This window comes from Micromys minutus, assembly GCF_963924665.1.
Source record: "Micromys minutus genome assembly, chromosome: 2".
In the NCBI taxonomy this organism is placed as follows: Eukaryota; Metazoa; Chordata; class Mammalia; order Rodentia; family Muridae; genus Micromys; species Micromys minutus.
Genome location: NC_137971.1, coordinates 88,058,455 through 88,082,117, shown reverse-complemented (window position 1 = coordinate 88,082,117; position 23,663 = coordinate 88,058,455). Strand labels below are relative to the sequence as shown.

At 35.9% G+C, this 23,663-nt stretch overlaps 2 protein-coding genes across 4 annotated transcripts in view; one reads left to right on the top strand and one right to left on the bottom strand.

Annotated features, from left to right (window-relative positions):
- Positions 1-2,871: 2,871 nt before the first annotated feature.
- The window catches only part of LOC308417178 (olfactory receptor 5P6), a gene marked incomplete at both ends in the record, with an annotated part of 162,669 nt that continues 141,877 nt past the window's right edge, over positions 2,872-23,663 (bottom strand). For 2 of the 3 annotated variants that reach the window (XM_080912334.1, XM_080912333.1), the window contains one exon: positions 2,872-3,736. In XM_080912334.1, coding sequence (XP_080768460.1) covers positions 2,872-3,736 — 865 coding nt within the window. Of the gene's footprint in view, positions 3,817-23,663 lie in introns of those variants that run through there. The other variant, XM_080912335.1, reaches the window with a different exon arrangement.
- LOC308417173 (olfactory receptor 10T2-like) lies at positions 22,548-23,531 on the top strand (the record flags this gene model as incomplete). Its single annotated transcript, XM_080912328.1, has 1 exon — positions 22,548-23,531. The coding sequence occupies one exon, from the start codon at positions 22,548-22,550 to the stop codon at positions 23,529-23,531; it is 984 nt and encodes a 327-aa protein (XP_080768454.1).

Here is a 23,663-nt window from a genome sequence, read left to right as displayed (position 1 = left end):
AAAAAACACTGAGTTATTTAACCAGAATAAAATATAGGGATATGTCTTTCATATTGGCTATAAAAATGCTATTGCTTTAAAGGATCAAAAAACAAAATCAAATATAAACAAATACTACTACATTCAACTAAAACCATTTACATGTCAAAGGAAAAAATAGAAAAATAAAAAATAGTGTACATATTTTCTGAAACTAATTGGTAACTGATATATGATTAATTTTAACATATGACTAGATAAGAAAATAATACAATTCATTAGCAAGAAAAAATTATTCAATTTTAAAGTTGGTGGACAACTGGATGGACATTTTTTCTACAAAATGCACACAAAATAAAATAAGAATGTAGAAGTTGTTAATCATAGTCCATAGTTATAAGGAACAGTCATATTCATTTAGTCAATTAAAAAGTTTGTCAATCTTGCAGTGAAATCACTAAGGGGAAGGTGACTTGTGAATATCTGAAGCTCTCTGGTACTCATTATCACCTGCCTACTGCACTCCATGGCCTGGAAATTTCCTCACTCCCCCGAACTGCTTCACATTGCAGCAGTCAGCAAGAAAATGCTCTTGTTCACTTTCTCATACTTCTTTCTCCTATTTAAACATCTTTGGAAATGGGAGCTGGAACTTGATCAGTGAATCTATTATTAAGTAACTCTTTTATGAGTGCAAAAGTTGAAATTGATTTTGACACACCAAAGAAAAAGATAAATAACAAGTTTTGATGAGAGTAGTATGTAGGGAAAACAAAGGCTCTTTACAGTGTTGGCATGGCCATTATGTATGAACTGTGTAGAAATTTTGAAAAGCGGAAAGTAAAACCTTCATGTGATCTAACCATGCGATATGGCAATTCATCTTATAGGAATACACTTAAATGAAGTTAAGTAGCAACTCATGAAGATTTGCCATTCATAAAATCAATTTTAGTTAGGTTATTCAAGCTATAGAAACAAGTGTCTGTTAATAATAAATGTACAGAGAAATTAGAGTGGATATGTATGTGGGTGCATGTGCATGTGTGCAAACACACACACACACACACACACACACACACACACACACACAAACATGCCCCAATAGATTTTCTTTCAACCTGTAATGATGAAATCTGAGCTCATTGTGTTATCAAAAAAAAAATTCAGGTGCAGAATGAAAAATGTTTTAGAAACTCAGTCATGTGAAATTTTTTAATGTTCAAACTCACAGAGTGGGCACATTGTTGGTTATCAGCCAGAAGGTGTGAACAATAGATACAGAGGTTAAAGAGGACAAAGGCTATGATTGTATAAAATGAAACTCTGGTGACCTACTGAACAACAAGAGATAATTAATAGCATTTATTATATGCTATAAATTTGCTTGACGAGAAGGTTGCAATATTTCTAACATAAAAAAGATGTGAAATGATAGATGTGTTGGTTATGTGACTTTATATTTCTTTTTTTTTAATTTAAAGACTTATTAATTTTATGGGTGAGTACACTGTCACTGTCTTCAGACACATCAGAAGAGGGCATCAGATTCCATTACAGATGGTGGTGAGCCACCATGTGGTTGCTAGGACCGCTGAAAGAGCAGCCAATGCTGTTTAACCACACAGCCATTTCTTCAGCCCTAACTTGATATGTCTCTTTCTTTCTTTCTTTCTTTCTTTCTTCCTTTCTTTCTTTCTTTCTTTCTTTCTTTCTTTCTTTCTTTCTTTCTTTCTTTTTTTCTTTCTTCCTTTCTTCCTTCCTTCCTTCTTTTCTTCCTTTCTTTCTTTCTGTCATTCTCCTCCTCCCTCCATACATCTCTTCCTCCCCTTCCTCTCTTTCTCTTTTTCTTTCTTTCTTCCTTTCTTCTTTAGTGGACATTTTCTTTAATTATATTTCAAATATTGTCCCCTTTCATGGTTTCCCCTCTGGAACCTCCTTATCCCTTCCATACTTCCCCTGCCTCTACGAAAGTGCTCTTTGATGCCTGATAAGGCCATGTTCTACTACATATGTGGCTGGAGCCATGGGTCTATGTGTACTCTTTGGTTGATGGTTTAGTTTCTGGAAGCTCTGAGACATCAGGGTGGTTGATATTGTTGTTCTTCCTATGTGGTTGAAAACCCCTTTCTGATCCTTCAGTCCTTATTCAAACTTTTCCATTGGGGACCATTCTTTTAGTCCAATGGTTGGTTGAGAGCATCTGACTTTGTATTTCTCAGACTTTGGCAGAGCCTTTCAGGAGACAGGTATATCAGGCTTTTATCATAGCCAAAAGCTAGAAAGAACCCAGGTGTCCTTCAACAGAGGAATGGATACAGAAATTGTGGTTCATTTACACAATGGAGTACTACTTAGCTATTAAAAACAATGAGTTCATGAAATTCTTAGACAAATAGATAGAACTAGAAAATATCACCCAGAGTGAGGTAACCCAATCACAAATGAATAAACATGGTATGTACTCACTGATAGTGGATATTAGCTCAAAAGCTCAGAATACCCAAAATACAATTCACAGACCACATGAAACTCAAGAAGTTGAAAAACCAAGAGTGGGTGCTTCAGTAATTTAGTTTTTTTCAGAAGGGGGAACAAAATATTCACAGGAGGAAATACAGAGGCAAAGTATGGAGGAAAGACTGAAGGAAAGGTCATCCAGAAATGGCCCAACCCAGATAGCCATCTCATATACAGTCATATACAGTCACTAAACCCAGACAATATTTTGGATATTTCTTAAGTGGAGGAAAAACACACAGCAGCAGAGTTACTACATGAGAAGCAGTCTTGAGGAACTGAGAAATGTCGGCATATTTAAGCATTAAAAAAGATATAACCTTAGAGTTTGCTGTGTTGCTAAAATTACACATCTTACAGTATAGCAGATTTCTAAGAAAATTTTTTCCTGCCTATCTGTCTTTTCAGAGCACCCTTAATCTCATTATTTCTGAGACTGTAGATGAGGGGGTTCAACATGGGGATCACCACCATGTAGAACACAGACACCACCTTGTTCTGATCTGTGGAGAAGGTGGACTTGGGCATCACATAGATGAATGTAATGGTTCCATAGAACAGAGTGACTGCAGTGAGGTGGGAGGTGCAGGTGGAGAAGGCCTTCTGCCGCCCTTCAGTGGAGCGCATCTTCAGGATGGTGATGAGGATGTAGATGTAGGATACAGCTATGACAATCACTGTCACTACAATGATGGAGCCAGCTGTGAATGAAGGAACAGTTGCAGGGACACTGACATCAGAACAAGACAGTTCTATTAATGGAGCAAAATCACAGAAAAAGTGATTGACGCCATTGGGTCCACAAAAGACTAATGAATAGAAACATATAGTGAAAGACCATGTATTAAGAAAACCACCTATGTACGCGATTAGGAGCCATTGGACACAGACTTGTGTGGACATTTTGACTGAATAAAGCAGTGGGTTGCAGATTGCCATGAAGCGATCGTAAGCCATGGCAGCCAGAATGAAGCACTCACTTGATCCAAAGAAGACAACTGAACCCAGCTGGATAGCACAACCAATGTAGGAGATTGTGTGTCTCTCTACCAGAAAGTTAACAAGCATATTGGGTGTGACAGAGGATGAGTAACCTATGTCAGCAAAAGCCAAGTGGCTGAGAAAAAAGTACATGGGGTGATGAAGCTGGGAAGAGACTCTGATGAGAAGGATGGTGCTGAGGTTCCCAGACACAGTCACCAGGTAGATGCACAGGATAATGATAAATAGGATGATTCTTAGAACTGGATCATGTGTTAATCCAAATAAAATGAACTCTGTCACTGCAGTGTTATTCCCATTCTTCAGTAAAGCCATTGGACCGTTTAGCTGATGCCAGATGAAGGTTGTGATGATGACATTCCAGAAAGATATTTATAAATATAACATTTTCATTAGTTCATAGATAGAAGTTATTATAAACAAATAAATTATTAAAAGTTGAACTTAAATTTTGTTTTATTTTATCCTAACAATTGTTTTCCGGTGTTTATAGGTTTATGTGCAATGAATTGCTACATTTTAATATTTCTAAGTGGAACAACAGGAAACATGTTTGAAGCATTGTGATTTATTGCTTTCATAAACATTGTTTTAGTGCAAGAATTAAACAATGAAATGTTTGAGAATATTTAAATTTTTGATATATCAAACAGACAAACAATCAAACCCCAAAATCCCAAAATTGTGTATGTCCAGGATGAAACACTGGGGCCTGAGTAGCAGCTAACACTTATCTCATACTTTCTAGATCATGAACAGAGAATTAGATTTTGATACCTAATTGTATTCAAATATCCATGAAATTGTTAAACACTTTTATTATTCTCCATTTATTGTTAAGGAAACTAAATTGGAAAATGTCTAGCAACTTGCCCAAAATTGTCTATGTATTAATGAAATCAGAATGTACATCTCTGGGTTGAATTTAGTTCATTCCTTTTGTAAATTTTCTCACGTGAAATTACTTAGTAGTTACAATGGAGTTGGATATCTCATAAGTGTAAAGAAAATAAGTTAGCTTTTAGTTTTAATGGCCAATGTAGAAAAAAGTTTCAAGTTACTTACATAGTTTACAATGTCTGTCTATTAAATAAGACATTTAAAAGATGAACAATGTTATACAACGTTATTGATATAAGAAGAAAACAGAAAGAAATTTGAAATGTGCATAAAAGTATTGCTCTAAATAATACCTATTAAATCATTACTTTATTCATTCATTTGATATGTTAACCTATTTATGCAAAAGTATGACATGAATATTCAGTACTAAATTGTGATGTTGTATTTTTGTCTGTATACAATAGTTTATTTTCAAAATATTATCTAACTGGAGCATATTGGAAGAAAATAATGTGACTTTCAGCACAGTGTATTAGTGAATATTGTGGATGCTGGACAGTTAAAATGTGAACTTAGGTTTACATAAATAGGGGACAGGTTGACCTACCTTCCAAGAGCCTTACCTTTATATTCTGTTCATTATCCAAAGTGACTAGTTGTCTGCAATGCTGAAGAAGATTGAATAATACACAAAGTAGGTTTTCCAGAATATATTTTCATATAGAATTGTCAATTTATTTAATAACAGTAATTTTTAACAATATCTTTGAGTGCTATGTTTTGATTTTGTTAAACTTATGTAGAATTCTGATATTATAGCTTTAAAATGAGAAATGTTGAACTGAATTATTCCTATCTAGCCACAATAATTTAATTTAATTCCATTTAGTTTATAGAAAAGCTTAAATTTAATTCAGTGGAAGATGCTAAGTGAAAACTGTATTGTGCTTACTCTTTCTGAGTGGTAGCTTGTGAATACAATTTTGAAGAACACATATACACATTTTTCAACAGTAAAGGGGAACCAATTAATACACAAATTTCTAAATCTCACCTCTTGATATCAGAGTCCGTGCAGACTGCAACAGAAGCCCAAAGTTATGATTGTACAACGTTAAGCTTTCTTTTATTGTTGTTTTGTAAGAAGATCTCACTAATGAGTCCAGAGAATCAAAAGTGACTTCGAACACACCAGGGATCATTATAATAGTCTCCATTGAGTATTGAATTGTTTATTTCATGCAACTGTAACATAAATACAAGTAATCATCAAAGACTACATCAATTCTTATTTTGTGTGTGTGTGAACACAAGTGCCCTCTCGTTTCTTAGTTATAAGACATATAAGAAATTATGTGAAAGACGAAGAGTCAGAAGTTTCTATCAGTATTTCAGACTAATGGGTACTCAGCTACATACATAAAAGTATAACAGCTTTCATTCATTTGGTCAATATAATTTAAAAAATAATTATTTTATTAATTTTGAGTTTTTATTACAATAAAATTTGAACTTATTCACCCTAAGTGCTCTCATAACCACACCCTTTTCTACCCACACAACTTTGTTATCTGTAAAAAACTCATAAATCCAATTTTATGTTGCCCATAGACTTGTAGGTCTATATAGTTGACCTACTAGGATCACACCCCTCAAGAAACTGGCCCTCCTCAACAGCTATCAATTTGCAATAGACTTCAGCAAAGGGTGGGACTCCAAAACAAGCTTTACTGTTCATGCTGGGATTTTGTCTAGCTTGAGCTTCTACAGATCTTATGTATGCTGTAATAAATACTGAAGACTTATAAGGAACAGAGTATCTGAACTACTACTGCCACCCAGATTTAAACACCTTAACAATGGCCTGAAGTTTCCACTTGCTTCTGTCCTTCCCATCTCTTCATTTAGTCACTGGCCATTGCTTAGGAAGCTGACTAGTTCTTAAGTTCTTGTCCTCTTGAAGAGTTTTTTAACAGTATACACCTTACTCAATTTTTCCATTGTAATAACTGTCGTCTTTTTAAAGATAGGTAGGGTTAGGTAATGATGTACTCTAAATTTACTCACTTTATATCCATCAATTAATTCCACACAGTTTACTGTATTATGTAAGAAATACAACCAATGGACCAGCAACCCATGATTGTGAGTTTTGGTGCTCTATGAAATTGTTTATATATTATATTTTATCTCTAATATGTAATTGTTATCCAGAAATCCACCATTTCTTTTTGATTTCTCAGCTAAATAAAATGTACATTTTCAAGGTTCTTCCTATTGATTTTCTGATTTTCACTGGTATTAATTGTAATGTTTCTATTTTTATCTCTAATCTTATTAGTTGGGGTTTTTCAGTCTCTGTTTGGTTATGTTGGATAGAATCTGTTCAGTTTGTTTATCCCTTTAAAAAACCTTTTTTTTTTTTTTTTTTTTTTTCAGTTTTAGCTTTTCATTTTTTTTCTGTTTCTTTTTTTCTTTTTTTTTTTTTTTTTTTTTTTTTACAGAGTTTAAGCATTTTTTTGCATAAAAGTACATAATACATTTTTGATAGTAATTATTTTTTTTAAAGGTTTGATAGTGTGATCAAGATCCCACCAGTTACAATGAGCAAAAAGTACATGTAAAACAAGATGCAACCTGTTAATAGTCAAAGTTTTCTTGGTGTGTAAAGATTTTTTTTTAACAATGAGCAGACAGTACATGTAATACAGGGTACAACCCTAATCAGTTTTTTAGAATTTAAGACAAACTTCATGTAGAGAATAATTGCACCAACCTAATGTGGACAGGTGACATATCATCTAGTTAACAACATTTTTTTTTTAAATAAACAATATGCATTATTTTATTATTTTCTGTCCTAGAATTGTTTTTTTTTTTTTTTTTTTTTTTAGTTTTTGTTTTCTTTATTTCTTGGACATCATACAGTCTGTGAGTTGTTTCTGGGGGAGTGCAAGCCTCTGGGGTTAGCATCCCACTATCAGTGACTGCATATTATGTCTGTTCTTTTGGGACTGGGTTATCTCACTCAGGATGATATTCTCTAGATGCAGCCATTTTCTTAGGAATTTGGTTAAGTCATTGTTTCTGGTGGCTGAGTAGTATTCCATTGTGTATATGTACCACAATTTTTGTATCCATTCATCTTCTGAAGGACATCTGGGTTCCTTCCAGCTTCTGGCTATTATAAATAGAGCCGCTATGAACATTGTGGTGCATATATCTTTGTTGTGTATTAAAGTGTCTCTTGGGTATATGCCCAGAAGTGGAATAGCTGGGTCTTCAGGTAGTACTATATCCAATTTTCTGAGGTATCGCCAGACCTATTTCCAGAGTGGTTGTATTAGCTTGCAACCCCACCAACAGTGGAGAAGTGTTCCTATTTCTCCGCAGCCTCGCCAGCATCTGCTGTCATCTGAGTTTTGGATCTTGGCCAATCTGACTGGAGTGAGGTAAAAAACCATTTTTTTTTTGATTCCTCAGTTCATTTAAATGTCTTTTAAATTTCATTTTATTAATTTTATCCTTGATCTTATTTTTGTTCTATTTATTTATTGTTAATTAAAAAACTACTTTTTAACTTGTTATTGATTCTCTGTGAATTATGCACCATTCACCCCAATCCCATTTATTTACCCATTCTTATATATCTACCCTCTGATCTTGCAATATCCTACCCCCAAATAAAAATAACAACAAAATAAATACATAAAAATTAAAAATAAAAAGAATAATCCATCTAGTCATGGAGGCTGCAGTGTTTTATGCTGTGTCACACAGAATATACTTTTGCCGAAATAGCTTTATGTGCAAATGTTTATTTCAATGAGTTTTTAGTCTGGTTTGAGGCCTTTAGCTTCTGCCACACTATCGATATCCTCTTTAGACTCTTCTCACACACCCTGTTGTTGCCCTGTGCCATAAAAATCCTGCAGCTTTGGCATTGCAGGACCAGCATCTTTACGTGCTCCAGCAGTTTAAATGGGTAAGATGTTGAGGTGGGCCAATTCAAAGCCCTGGATCTGGACCTGGGTGGTAGCTGAGTTGTTCATTTTGCTTTCTCTTCTACCCCAGCACCACAAGGGGTAGATCTCTTGCTTTTCCAAGTGAAGGGCTTATCCAACTCTCTTGCTTCACTTAGATGCCAAGGTGTGTGTGACTAGTTCTTTGTACTCCGTCATCAAGCCAGCTTTCTTCCACTGCCCAGGAACGGGGTGTCTATGCAGTCCTCAGCTTTCAAGATGGCCCCAGGAGACAGTCCAAACCAGAAATATCTGCATGACACTTAGTGGTAATGTGGGCCAAGGACATTGACATAGACCAGTGCTACTTCAGCACAGGTTGGAATTTCACTATGGCCTTAGTGGAATCACAGACATCTCATATCAGGCTATTCCTCACCTTTACCACCTTCACATTTCTAGTTCCTCTTCATCCCATAGGAAACAAACCACTCCCCTTCTCTTTGTTTCCCAAGTCTCTACCACATGCTTGCTCATCATTGTGGAGCCCACTTATCCATCAACACGTGGTGATTGCCATGTTTCTGAGTGTCTTATGTTCCATGATTTCTTTCTTGATCTTAATTATCTTTTTCCATCTACTGATTTTGGTTTGACCTTTTTTTTTTTTTACATTTGGTTTTGTTTCTTTTTTTTTTTTTTTTTTTGGCTTCAACATTCACCATCAAGTTATTTGTTTAAGATATCATTACTATGCTTTCTTATTCTGTAAAGTAGAAAATGAAGAATAATTTGCAATTTTTATGGAGGCATTATTATCCTGATACCCAAATAAGATAAATAATGAACAAAAAGAAAAATTTCAGGCCAATATCTCTGATAAACTCAATCACAATATTTTCAAAAAATTATTTGCAAAAAAAAAATTCAAGAACATATTAAAGATGTTTTCCATTATGATCAAATTGACTTCATCTTTGAGATGCAGAAATATGTGAGTCAATAAATACAGCTTTCTACATGAACAGACTAAAGAACAGACACCATATGATCACTTAGATGTATCTAGATGAAGAATAATCCTTTGATAAACTCTAACATCCTTTGATAATAAAAGTCCCAGAGAACTGACCTAGGCTCTTTGTAAATATATAACAGTTGTGCAGCTTAGTCTTCATGTGGAACTGATAACAGTGGGATAAAGGGCCTACTTTGATTCTGTTGCCTACCTTTGGGACCCTTTTCTTTTACTGGGCTGCCTTGTCATCTGAAATACCTGGTAAAAAACTAAGGTCAAGAAATTAGTAAAAAAATCGGGGGCATTCAAAGGTTATACAAGAAAAGCTAACCAGAAATCAGTGCCCAGAAAGAAATAATAAATATCAGGGTAAAAATTAATGAAATGGAAATGAACACAATCCAAAAATGATTGAATTAATATTGCTCATTCATAAAAAAAATAAATACCATGGACAAACCCTTTTCAAACTGGTCAACAGTAATAATAAAATTAGAGGTGAAAAGAGATAAATAGTAACAGACACCAAGGATATACCAAGGTAATAATTAGGGAATATTTGAAAACTTATATCATAATAGATTAAAAATGTTAGACTAAAAACAAATCAAGAGCACATACAAACAACTTAGAAATATATCTGTAAAAACAACAAAACTGCCTTGTGCTGGGGCCGATTGCCAGCTTGTCTACTTCCCTGAAGACAGCAGAGCCTGAAGGCATCCCAGGAGTTCTGCTGCATGCATGGAAACTGGGCAACAGACCCCACAGTCCAAAGGCCTTCTTGGAGAACAGCTATACATAAGGTAACATCTTGATTGATCCTTAAAGACCCAGCAGTCTGAAGGCCTTCCAGATCTGTTTTAGCCAGGGCACCAGATAAGCACCTTCTCTGTGCCTCTGAGAACCCCACAGTCTAAAGGCTTCCTAGAAGGTATCCCAGAAGAGCAACTTGCAGCCAGGGTAATAGGTCACCACCTTACATTCCCCTCTGAAGATTCCACAGTCTGAAGGCACTACAGAAGTTCTTTTATAGCCAGGGCCACAAGCCTACCAAGAGACTTGAAACAACCCAGTGACAAAAGAGGCAGGCACCAGACAGAGACACCCAGGCCAGCAAAATCCAGGGATAACCAAATGGTGAAGGCAAGCAGAAGACTGTAAGTGACAGAATTCAATATACTTTGACATCAGCAGAATCCAGTTTTTCCAACACAGCAAGTGCTGTATACACCAACACACCTGAAAATCAGGAAACTGATCTAAAATCCTATCTCATGAAGATAATAGAGTTCTTTAAGGAGATTATGAATATACAGAAATACACAAAAACACAGGTAAACTGGTAAAAGCACTTAAAGAAGAAAGAAAGAAATCTCCTAAAGAAATATAGGAAAACACAATCTGGTGAAGGAATTTCATACAACAGTCCAAGACCTAAAAATAGAAGTAGAAAAAATAAAGATAAAAACAAATGAAGGCAACCCTGAAAATAAAAAAAAACCTAGGAAAGAGGTCAGGAATAAGGATGTAAGCATCACCAACAGAATAAAAGTGATAGAAGAGAGAATCTCATGTGTAATAGAAGATATTGACAGAACTGTCAAAGAAAATTCAAAGCATAAAAATAAACCCTAACCCAAAACATGCAGGTATCCAGGATACAGTGAAAAGACCAAATCTAAGAATAATTAAAATAGAGGAGAGCAAAGATTCCCAGGTCAAAGTACCTGAAAATGTCCTCAATAAAATTGTAGACAAAAACTTGCACAACCTAAAAGAAAGAAATGGTCATAAAGGTATAGGAAACCTATAGAACACCAAATAAATGGGACCAGAAAAAAAATCCACTCATAATAATCAAAACACTAAATACACAGAACAAAGAAAGAATATTAAAAGCTGCAAGGGAAAAGGGGCAGGTTACATGTAAATGCAAATCTATCAGAATTATATCACACTTCCCAACAGAGACACTAAAAGCAAAAAGAGCCTGGGCAGATGTTATGTAGACTCTGTGAGAACACAAATGCTAGACAAAGTAATATATTCAGCAAAACTCTCAATAAACATAGATGGAGAAACCAAAAATATTCCTGAACACAATCAAATTCAAATAGTATCTATCTACCAATCTGGCCCTACAGAAGATTCTAGAAGAAAATCTCCAACACAAGGAGGGTACCTACACCAAAGAAAAAAATCAAGATATTAATCATCTCACAACAAATCCAAAAGAAGAAAAATCGCATGCACATAATGTTGTAAATATTAAAATGATGGCTTAACCTTTTATTTCATGCTTTGAGGGCTTCTGTGTGGGACTATCTGGCACTGCTGGAATCTCTAACTTGAAAGCCATATGCTGCCTCTATGAACTCAGTTATGATTCACTCTACCTTCCCTGCTGCTTTTGTCTCGGGTGGATACAACATCCCTGGTATGTTTGTTCACTCACTTCCCCTAGTTGGGCTGTTGCCAAGCCTTAGACACACACACATCACAACTCTGTGGCAGGCTTTATGCACTCTGCCACTACATCCTTTAAACTCAAGTAGTCACACCAAAGAACACACCAAACTACTCTGATCCAATATTTATAGTATAATTTTCCAACCTAGATAAGTCAAATGATCATGTACAATTCCATCCTTTCTAAAACATTTATAACAACCTTACTTATGAAGAAATGCACCGAGATACACATATGCTCTCTTCTTTGTTCCTCCTGGAAGACCTCTCCTGTTTTTCTCTTCCATTTTCCTAGCCTTTTTCTCACCTTCCTCTCGACTGTTAAATCATGCATCACCTTAACATCAACCCACACATAATGCCACATACAAAACCAATCATAACAGGAACTAACAATCATCTTTCTCTAATAACTCTTAAAAATAATGGACTCACCTTCAAAAAGACATAAGCTAACAGACTGGATACAGAAACAGAATCAAACATTTTACTACAAACAAGAAACACACTCCAATAACAAAAACAGACACTTCCTCAGAGTAAAAGTTTGAAAAAAACTTTTCCAAGTAAATGCTCCTGAGAAACAAGTTGGAGTTGTCATTCTAATATCTAATAAAATAGACTGTCAACCAAAGGTTTTCAAGGCAGATGAGAAAGAAAACTTCATATTCATTGAAGGAAAAATCCACCAAGAGAATGTCTCAATTATGAATATCTATGCTCCAAACTTCGGACTGAGCACAAGGTCTCCAATGAAGGAGTTAGAAAACAAATTTAAGAAACTGATGGGGATTGAAACCCCATAGCAAGAACAACAATATTAACCATTCAGGTGCCCCAAGGCTCCCAGAGACTAAACCACCAACTAAAGAATACCGAAGAAACAACTCACAGACTATATGAAGCTCAAAAAAAGAAAGACCAAAAAGTAGAAACCTCAGGACTTCTTAGAAAAAGAATCCAGTAAGTGTATAGCACTCTCTTAGAGTTGGGTATACCTATATCTTAAGTCATTAGTTACTCAAGAGCTCAGAAGATAGCCTTGTAGCAATTTTTGGTATTTAAAAATCATTATGTTTAATCTATACACACCAAAAAACTTAGACTATTTCCATGCTACATTTTGTTTTACATGTGCTTTATGCTTATTATAACTAATAAGATTTTAATGCATACTATCAAACCTTTAAAAATATGTACTGACAAAAACATGTTCATATAATTTTGTGCCAAAATGCCATTAAAATCTGTACATGTATCTTTGTTTTTAAAAAATCAAGTTGTAAAAAAAAAAGAGTACACATGGAGTGACCCATGGCACCAGCCACATATGTAGCAGAGGATGACCTTATTGAGCATCAGTGGGAGGAGAGACCCTTGGTCCTATGAAGGCTGAATACCACAATTTAAGGGAATGACAGGGCATGGCGGCAAAAGGGAGTGGGTGTGCAGGTGGGGGAGCACCCTCATAAAGGCAGGGAAAATTGGGATGAGCTAGGAGGATTCCCAAGGAGAAACTAAGAAAGGGGATAACATTTAAAATGTAACTAAAAAAAATCCAATAAAAGGTCTAAATATTTAAATAAAAAATCTCTTTTGATAAAAAAAAGTATTGATAAATGGTACCTCTCGAAAATGAAAAGCTTCAGGAATGCAAAGAACATAGCCAATAGAACAAATTGGCCACTTACAGATTGGGAAAAACTAACCCGCATTTGATAGCAGGTCAATATCCAAAATATTTAAAGGACATAAGAAGCTAATCACCAAGCAACTAAAGAAACCAACCAATAATTGAGGCATAGAACTAAATAGACAATTCACAATAGAGGAACACTGAATGTCTCAGAAACACTTAAAGATATGTTCAAAGTTCTTAGTTATCAGGGAAATGCAAATCAAAATAAACCTGATATTCTACCTTACACAAATCAGAATAGCTAAGATCAAAAACTCAGGTGACAGAAAATGTTGGTGAGGATGCATAGAAAAAGGAACTGTTCTCCATTACTGGTGGAATTTCAAACTGGTACATCTACTCTGGAAATCTATCTTGAGGTTCCTCAGACAATTAGAAACAGATTTACCTAAAGACTCAGATTTACCATTCTTGGGCATATACCCTAAGGGTGCTCTACCATGCCACAGGGTCATGTATTTCACTAAGTTCATAGCAGCCTTATTTGTGATATCCAGAAACTGGCAGCAACCCAGATGTTCTATAATAGAATAATGGATATAGAAAATGCGATTAATTTATACAATGGAATCTTACTAAGCTATTAAGTATAAGAACATCCTGAGCTTTCTATGCAAATAGATAGAACTAGAAACTATCTTTCTGTGCTGGAGAGATGGCTCAGTCATTAAAAACTAGGCTCACAACCAAACATATAAGAAAATATTGTCCTGAGTGAGGTAATTCAGACCCAAATGGACACTCATTATATATACTCACTAATAAGTGTATATTAGCCAAAAAAGTATAGAATACGCAGGATATAATCCACAGAACTCAAGGAGGCTAATGAGTTTAAGGGTCCAAATGTGATGCTTCAGTTCCACTTGAGAGGGAGTAAAAATGCAATCACAGGAGGAAGGGGGTATCTGGATGGGAAAGGATACAGGGAGAAGTAGAAGGGAATATAATGAGAAATTGGAGGGAGAAAGGGCTGAATTCCCAAGGGACAGTAGAAAGAATAGAAACAGGCAACTTTGGGAGGAAACAAGTGAAGAGGACCCTGTAGAATGTACTAGAGACCTGGGTGGTAAAAGACTCTCTGAACTCAAAGGAAGGGCCCCTAGATGAATTTCGAAAAGGGAACTTGTAGAGTCCACCTTCAGTAGAGAGACAGGATTACCATCCCACAGCCAAAAGTTTTGACCCAGAATTGTTCCTTTCTGGAAGAAGTGCAGGGACAAAAAGGAAGAAAACTCCAAGGAATGGGAGGTACAGTGACAGACCCCAATTGAGATCCAGGACAGGGGGAGGCCCTAAGTTCTGACATTAATACTGATGCTATGGCTTGCTTACAAATAAGCACCTATCACGAGTACCCTCTGAATGGCCCAAAAGGAAGCTGAAAGAGTCAGGTGCAGATATTTATACCCAACCAATGGACAGAAGTCAGGGACCACTGTAGTTGAATTATGGAAAAGCTGAAAGAAGCTGAGGAGGAGTGTAAACCTATAGGAAGACCATCAGTCTCAGCTAACCTAGACCCCTGGAATTTCTCTGCCACTGTACTATCAACCAGGCTGCATAGAGCAGCTGATATAAGGCCCCAAAACATATATGGCAGAGGATTGCTATGTCTAGACTCTGTCAGAGAAGATGCACTTGAGAGACTTGGGTCTTCAGGGAGAGGGGAGCTTTGGTATGGTGGGGACATTCTCTTGAAGATGGAGGAGGAGGTGTGGAATGAGGAACATTCAGAAGGGGGATAAAATCTGGATTGTAAAAATAGATCAAAGAATAATAAGAAAAGAACAACTAACCTACACTACAACAGTAATAAAGGGGTCTAGAGATATGGCTCACAAAGTGAACACACTCGTTTTGCAAGCATGAGAAACCCTGTTTAAATTTGTAGCCCCTACAGGAATTACTAGGCAAGGCTCTATATACCTGTTACCCTAGCATCCAGAGTATAGTCAGATTCTGAGACCTTACTTGCCAGTTGGAATATTGAAAACATTGAATTTTTAGTTCATTCAGAGTCCTTGCATCAAAAATATCAATGTGGAGATTGGTAGAGAAAGATATTTTATATCATGATCAGTCCTCCATGTGTATGCAGAGGGGTATATCCATGTATACACTCACAGAAATGCAACACACACACACAAACACACACACACACACACACACACACACACACACACTCACCACTCAACTATAAAAGTCCATATTGTTTCATGCATGCTTCCTATCAGATCTTTGCAGAGAAACTGACACTGGTGCTTCTCAAACTCTCTAAATATACTCTGCCAAATTGATTTTGAGGAGGCAGTGCTATATTAATAACAAATACAGATAAAGACTCAACCCAACCTTGTTGATAAAGGTGGATATTAAATTTTTAAACAAGATCCTTCCAAATCAAAATTAACTGTGTATCAGAAAAACCATTTACCATGTGGATAAATATGAGGGATACGTTGACCATTTAACAGAGGCAAATCAACAAATATCACATTAATGGACTCATGGACTAAAAAATAGAATCACATGATTTTATTAATAGCTAAAGAAAAGGCCTATGAGAAACCTTAATATTACATTCTTATAAAAGCCCCGAGGAAACTAGTAATCAAAAGAATATGTCTTAATACACTAAAAGTTACAAAGAACAAAGATATAGCCTACATTATACTTAGTGGAAGAAAACTTAAAGTATTTCCAATGAAATCAGAAATTAAAAGACTACTTTCTTCAATTTTATTCAGTGCTTCCTTGATGTCCCAGCGTGTCTAATGGCATAGGATAAAGAAAAAAAAGATACAGCTAGGAAGAAAGAAGTAAAATTATTATTATTTGCAAATAATGTGATCAGACATAAGAGGTAGCAAAAACAAAACCAGAAAACTTTTAGGGCTTGTAAGTATCATCATCCAGGACCAAGACACAAAATCAACATGTGAAAATCAGATTTTATTTTTATGAATGTGTTAATATTCTAAACTGTTATCATGGCTTTTATAATTCCTTATTAAAACATAATATATGGAAGCAGAGAGAGAGAAAGGAAGGCAGGAAAATAGGAGAAGGGAGAATAGAAGAAGGCAAAAGAGTAGTAGGAAGGAGACGGGGCAAATGTAAATAAAGGGGGGACTGGTATGGGTGAATATAGTCAGAATGCATGATAGGATTGAAAGAATAAGGCCCTATGAAACCAATTGCTATGAATAATAAATATACACCAATGGCAAAATGAATCTTTTAAATATCCCAAATCATTGTTATATACAGCTGTCATTAGCTACTGTGTGCCTGGAAGCAGTATGGTGTTGGAACTAAGTTGAGGCAACCAAAGTGCCTCTTTTTAATAGCCTGCTTACCTAAGCTATGGAGCTCCTCTTGAACTATTCTTTCTGTCTTTTTTATTATACAAAAATAAATTTCTTGACACAAGTATGATTTGTTCTAAAAGAAAGAAAGAAAGAGACAAACAAACAAGGAGAGTGATCAAGTATTTATGAGGGTTTATAACCTAAGAGTACACATGGAGGGACGCATGGCTTCAGCTGTATATTTAGCAGAGGATGGCCTTACCTGGCATCAATGGGAGAGGAGGCCCTTGGTTCTATGGAGGCATGATGCCCTAGCATATGGAGATGAGTGTTAGAGTGGTGAATCCAGAGATGGTGGGTGGGTTGGGGTGCACCCTCACAGAGGTAGGGGACAGGGAATGGGATAGAGGGTTTGAGGAGGGAAAACTAAGAAGTGGCACAACACAACATTTGAAATGTAAATAAATAAAATAATTAGTAAAAATAGGCAAAAAAAGTGTCAACAAAACTGTAGATATAGAAAAGGGGATTTTCAAGCAGAAGAAATATAGAGAAGGTCAAGTGAAATGGAGAATTTAAGACAGACCACCAATTGGCTCACCTATGGAATTAATAATATAACAACAGATATTAGGGGTATGAATGAGAAAATGGGGATCATGTGAAAGGACAGAGAAGATACTGAAAGGGAAAGTAGATGAGACAGATAAAGGGGGTTGGTTCTTCTGAGGACCGAGGTTTGAGTGTAATCTGGGATAAGTGTGGGCTTCCCCTTCAGGAAGTTTACTCCCAAGAAGCACATTCACAGTGTGCGTGTAGTGTGGTATTTTTTTCATCCATGCTTCCTTTGCTTCCCCAGGCAATTGCTTCTTACAGCACCTCAGGCTTATGTCCTGTGAGTAGGTGGAAGGTATTTTAGATGCTTGTCAAATTTTCAGAATTTTAAAATAAAAAGAAATGGTATCATCTAAGAAGTAAACCATACCCATGGGAATCTTACACATTCCAAGATATATTTCTCTAAGTTCAATTTAAATTATTTAAATTGTTATTTGGCAGAACCAAAGGAAGTATGAGCAAAAACTCTCTATAGTTTTGAAGATGAAATAACAATTTTTATGGGCATTGCATTACATGATATTCTCAAGATAAATGAAGAGTCTCAAGATGATAGTCCCCTGGGCCTCAGGACTTTCACTGAAAATCTATTGCACTGAATTTATTGACTATAAATGAACTCAGAACTTCCTTTTGTGCAGTTTAAATTTATAAGGGATTCATCACAGTCATCTAAAGGGGGAAATACTTAAACCTTTATAAGTTGCACCTATATTGTAAGACCAAATTTTTCCTGTAGCTTACTTTGTTATTTTTAAGATTGGAAAGTGAATCTTCCTTTTTAGAAAGTGGCAGTCTCAGAGCAGTTTTCATGTTAATCTTAATGATATCATTCTAATGATTAAATGCTTTCTGGGGTTTAAACTCTGTTAGGAAGTGCCAAAGAGTTTGTATGAATAGACTAGCTGGAACTAACAATACTGACAGTTTTTTTTCTTTGTAGGGCATGGAACCATGTACAGAAAGCTTTTATGATGTGAAATAGAAATAGTGTAACGTTCAGGGCAAAACTGAGGTGTACCTATTAGGTATGGGCAAAGCAAAGATCATAGACCCAGTGTTGGTGGTATTCTATTCTTCAGTGACTGCAAGGATCATTGGAAAGAGGGAAATAATATCATACAGGTGTATGTCCTGTCCCACTGTACCTGAATAATATGAAGACATCAGAATCTATCACTATCATATATGAAAACCATCATAACAATACTATCAACTAAAACATTCAACCAAAATTGCTGAGAAACATTGTCAAGCTACTCATAATATGGTATGGACTAGAAATTTTTCTAAACTTGTGGTGTGGTGTGTGTGTGTGTGTGTGTGTGTGTGTGTGTTTGTGTGTGTGTGTGTGTGTGTTTGTGTGTGTGTGAGAGAGAGAGTAGGGTGTGGGTATTAGAGCAGGAGTGTGTAGCATTTTGATTCTCTCTTCTAACAATTCTAAAACTTCTGTAGAAAGATGATTTAGAACTTGAGTGGAAATTGATACTACAGAAAATATAGAAACTTGTCAAGTATAAAATTATGATTGCATCTTTCTCCTGGCTGCTATTACACTGTTGAAATTTTAAGGGTCATCTGATTGCTTTTATTGCTGTCACAATTCATTAATTTAATGATGTAAGCATTTATAAGGTACCTGTTCTTATAACTTCATTTTAAAGAGCTGGTTTTTAAAATCTGTTTTGAGAGCAGCCACCTAGTTCAGTGCATATTTAAACACAACCATAATGGATCAGATAATGTACTGAAGATAAATTAGTAAGCAAGCTGAAGTAGCAAATGTGGATAACTTTCTTCAGACTAAAGGCCATCTGTCTTTTCCCCATGATAATTTAAAAGCAGTATTCACAAGTCACATTCACTCATCTTAGGCTGAAAGTTGGGGCAAATGAAAGTTCACACAGGCCTTTGCCTTGTTTCTTAGTAAAATCAATCTTGCAAAAAATTCTCATCACTATAATAGTTATATTAATCCAGAAAAAGACCATCAAGCAGGATGTCATAGGAAGGCTTCTAAGAGTAAATGGTATTCAAATTGTCTTTTTAAGAAAGGTGTAGGTTTTCATTGTTGTTTATTTATTTATTTTGTTGTTTTTGACAAAAGTGGCAAACGGACATTCATTTTAATTCAGAAAAAAATATATAAAGTAAAAGAATTAAGAAATAATGTGTTTGTTGCATTTTAGAAATAGGACATGTTGTTCTTATGTGGTTGACAAGAAATGAAGATTGACAGTTGAGCAAACTCATGCTAAAGCATTTTGTTTGGGGAGGAGTCTTTGTTGCTAGTGATGCAAGTAAATTATTCTCCTTCCTATCAACACCTTGCTAATATACTGTCTATGTAGAATACCTCCAGTGTCAACTCTGAAGGTCAGAAATCTCTGTGAGCTGAAATTTCCTCCTCATAAACAAGATCATTTTAGTAGCTGGAGCTAGAGCAGCTTTGAGTTCATTATGACCTGTTCACTGAGACAGTAGGGACTGGAAGTCATTAGCACCATCTCTCCTGTTTGTAACGAGGCTCAAAAAGCAACAGTAATGGAAACACAACCTTCACACGGTTATGGCATTTAAAATGTCAGAAGGAGGTATGCAACATGGATGGAAAGAGGCAGCCCCTGTATTCATCCTGCTGATAGATATGGGAGAAAAACACACAGGCTTTAATCAGATCAAGATACTATCAACCAGAGTTCTGTAATTATGGAAAGGATTTACAAGTATGAAAATATTTTATTCAATAGTTGGAGGAATTGTGACAGTAAAGATGTAGCAGGAAAAAGTTACAGTGTGTGTTACTGAGACAGGGTTTTGTTTAGTCTAGACTGATCTTGGGGTTTCTATGTAGTCAAGACTGCTCTTGAACTTCTGATGTGTTCACCTCCTTTCAAATTCGGGATTACAGGCATGTACTCCCTAATCCAGACAGGAACATTTTTGTAAGAGCTAGTACAGGGGCTCTTACAAAATAGAGTAAATGGTATCTCAATTGATAAGGACAGAAAAACAATTTTCTTTTGAGATAACTTGAACAGAGAAATCTTCAGAGAAAGAGTTTGTGTGGGGTGAACTTGAAGGCAAGCCCTAGGGTCTGGGAAGTGCTTGAGTAGACCTTTTCCTCTGTGTATTGGCTGTTCCCCAATGCGACTGATGTTTTCTTGGTCAATTCTTACATGTGGTATGCAGTTTGTCCATTCCACTCTCTGTCTCAGAATTTCCCTTTCTCAGATGGGGCTTCCCTTATTGAATAAATATCCATGTTCTGCAACATCACATAACTCCACATTGCATTTCTCATAGAACTTTAAGTCTTTGAAACATCATTGGAATTTTGTTAACACATTTGAATGAATTAATGACCTCTAATAGACACTTATACATTCCAAACCAAAATCTCCTCTCTGTAAATCTTAACTGCTAACCATACCACATGGTTTCTTAGATTTCCATGAGATAGCACTGTCTTACCTCAACACATTTGTGACATATTGTTAGTATGAAATATATTCCCATTTTTGGATGGGGTTATTAAATTCTACATGTAAATCTACAATGAAAATAGAAAACAGTAACTTTCAAATGAGAAATTTAGCTTTGTCTTTTATCATTCTAATTTAATCTTAGTGAGTACTTTAATCTGGATGCTTTATAGCTAGCATCCCTTTCTCTATTATCTTCCATGCCTTCTTTTTTTTTTATTAAATGTTCTCATAGTTCTTCCCCATTTGCCTTTAACAGTAGCTGAGGTTAAAAAGAAAAGTTCTCAAAAGAGGGTTTCTGGTAATTTTCTGTTCTTGTTTTCTTCATAGATTTTTATGCCAAAGGAGCAGACAAGATAGAAAACTGACTGTGTAAAACTAGTCTGAGGACCTTAAACTGTTCTTTGTATGCCTGTGCTGCAATGAGAAATGTTCAACTTCACCAGCTAGAAAAGGCACTGGGGGTTCAACTAAAAGTGTAAGAGGTCATAGACTATCATGACAACAATTTGCAGTTCTGGAATGAGACTGTATCCTTAGAGATCATGTTAACTCCAGTTGAGTTCTTTATATAATTTAAATTTTGAACAAGAACCATGATGAGACCTTAACTTCTGTAAGTACTAAAAATTATGCTATGCTTAAGGAACTGATACATTAAAACCATGAAATTGATTATTTCTTCACTTTCAATTACTATACTAAGAAGCTGAAATTCACTTATGCTGATTTCATTTATTCATCTGACTCAGTCACTGGTACAAAAACATTCCTGGAATCACTAGGTGGTGGAGAATACAAACAGTAACAGGACCACACTGAAAATGAGGTAAGTTCCTTTAGAATTCCCTGCTTCATTTCTGCAGAATTAAAAAAAAAAAGGTGATGTTGATTTGAAAGCAAGTTATTCAGTTACTGTGTGCATTCCAATAAAAGGTTTGTAAACAATGCTGAGAGAGCAGGGCATCCTCTGATAAGAAATATCATTTGAAAAATGTGGCATATAAAATTCAAGTGACTGAGACATTTATACTCTCTGGTGTTTGTTTGTCTTTTTTTTTTTTTTTTTTTTTTTTTTTTTGGTGCAGACCAAGAAAAGGAAAAAGAGTGTTACAGAATGTTTTGCCAGTATACTCTAAGAAGATATCTGGGGCCAGTCTGTGAGTTTCATGCAGATTATCATACTAGAAATATTTCCTCAATCCAAGGCTCCTGGCTTGACTTAATTTAGTCCATATTTAAGCGCACACTCATATATTCATTTGCTCATTCATTTATGCATATATATATATACATATATATATATATATATATACATGTAGTGTGTGCATTGTGTGTGTGTGTGTGTGTGTATGTGTGGTATATGTGTAGGCATGTGTGAAAGTCAGTTTTTGTTTTTGAAATGTGTGTACTTGAGATTTAACTCTCATCATTAGACTTAGCTGGAAGTATCTTTATCTGCTGAGTTATTTCAATTTCTCTACCCCCCCTTTTACAGGTTTCTTTATTCAATCGTTTTTTATCAACTTGATTAAGTAACTGACAGCATCAGTGCAGAAGCTCCTCACAATCATCATAGATCCTTAACCTTAAGCTTATATTCATCTCTGGGTCAAAATTACTGCCACCTAGAAGATGAGAAACCACACCACAGTGACCACATTCCTTCTCTGGGGTTTTTCCAGTTTCCCAGAGCTACAAAATTTACTTTTTGGTGTGATTCTTCTCTCCCATATGACCATCCTCCTAGCAAATGCATCCATCATGGTGGCCATCAAGGTCAATCACAACCTTCACACCCCCATGTACTTTTTCCTCTTTGCCCTGTCCTTTTCAGAAACATGTACAACCATGGTGATCCTGCCCCGAATGTTAGTGGACTTGCTATCAGAGAGCAAGGCCATCTCCCTCCCAGAGTGTGCCACCCAGATGTTTTTCTTCTTTGGACTGGCTGCCAACAACTGTTTCATCATGGCCGCCATGTCCTATGACCGATACACTGCCATCCATAGCCCACTGCATTATCATATTGTTATGACCCAAAAAGTCTGCTTTCAGCTCATAATGGCTTCCTGTGTCATTGGGTTCCTTTGTTCGCTCAGCATCACCTTCATCATATTCAACTTGTCTTTCTGTGACTCCAACACTATCCAGCACTTTTTCTGTGATATTTCACCCTTGGTTCACTTGGCCTGTGATTACACTGCTCACCAGGCAATGATTATTTTTATGCTCTCTGCATTTGTGCTAGTGGGCAGCTTTGTTTTAATCATAATCTCCTATGTCTTTATAGTATTTCTTGTTATAAAAATGCCTTCTGCACAGGGGAGACATAAGGCCTTCTCAACATGCTCCTCCCACCTCACAGTTGTTTCTATGCACTATGGGTTTGCCTGCTTTGTCTACTTGATACCCAAGAACAGTGACTCCTTCCGTGAAGACATGCTGATGGCTGTCACATACACAGTGCTGACACCTCTGCTCAACCCCATGGTTTACAGCCTAAGAAACAAAGAAATGCAGATAGCGCTGAGGAAAGTTTTAGGCAGTGTCAAAAATTTTTTACCTTGTTTGGCAATTAAAAAACCTGAACATTTAAGAACAACCATTAAGCACTGACAATAGTGGGAAATTGAGTATTTCCATCAAAAAATATTTATTTAATGTACAAAGTAATTAAAGTATTATCTAACTGTCTGAATTGTTCTGGTATTACCATTTTTCTACAGCAGGTAGATTATGGCTTAAGAA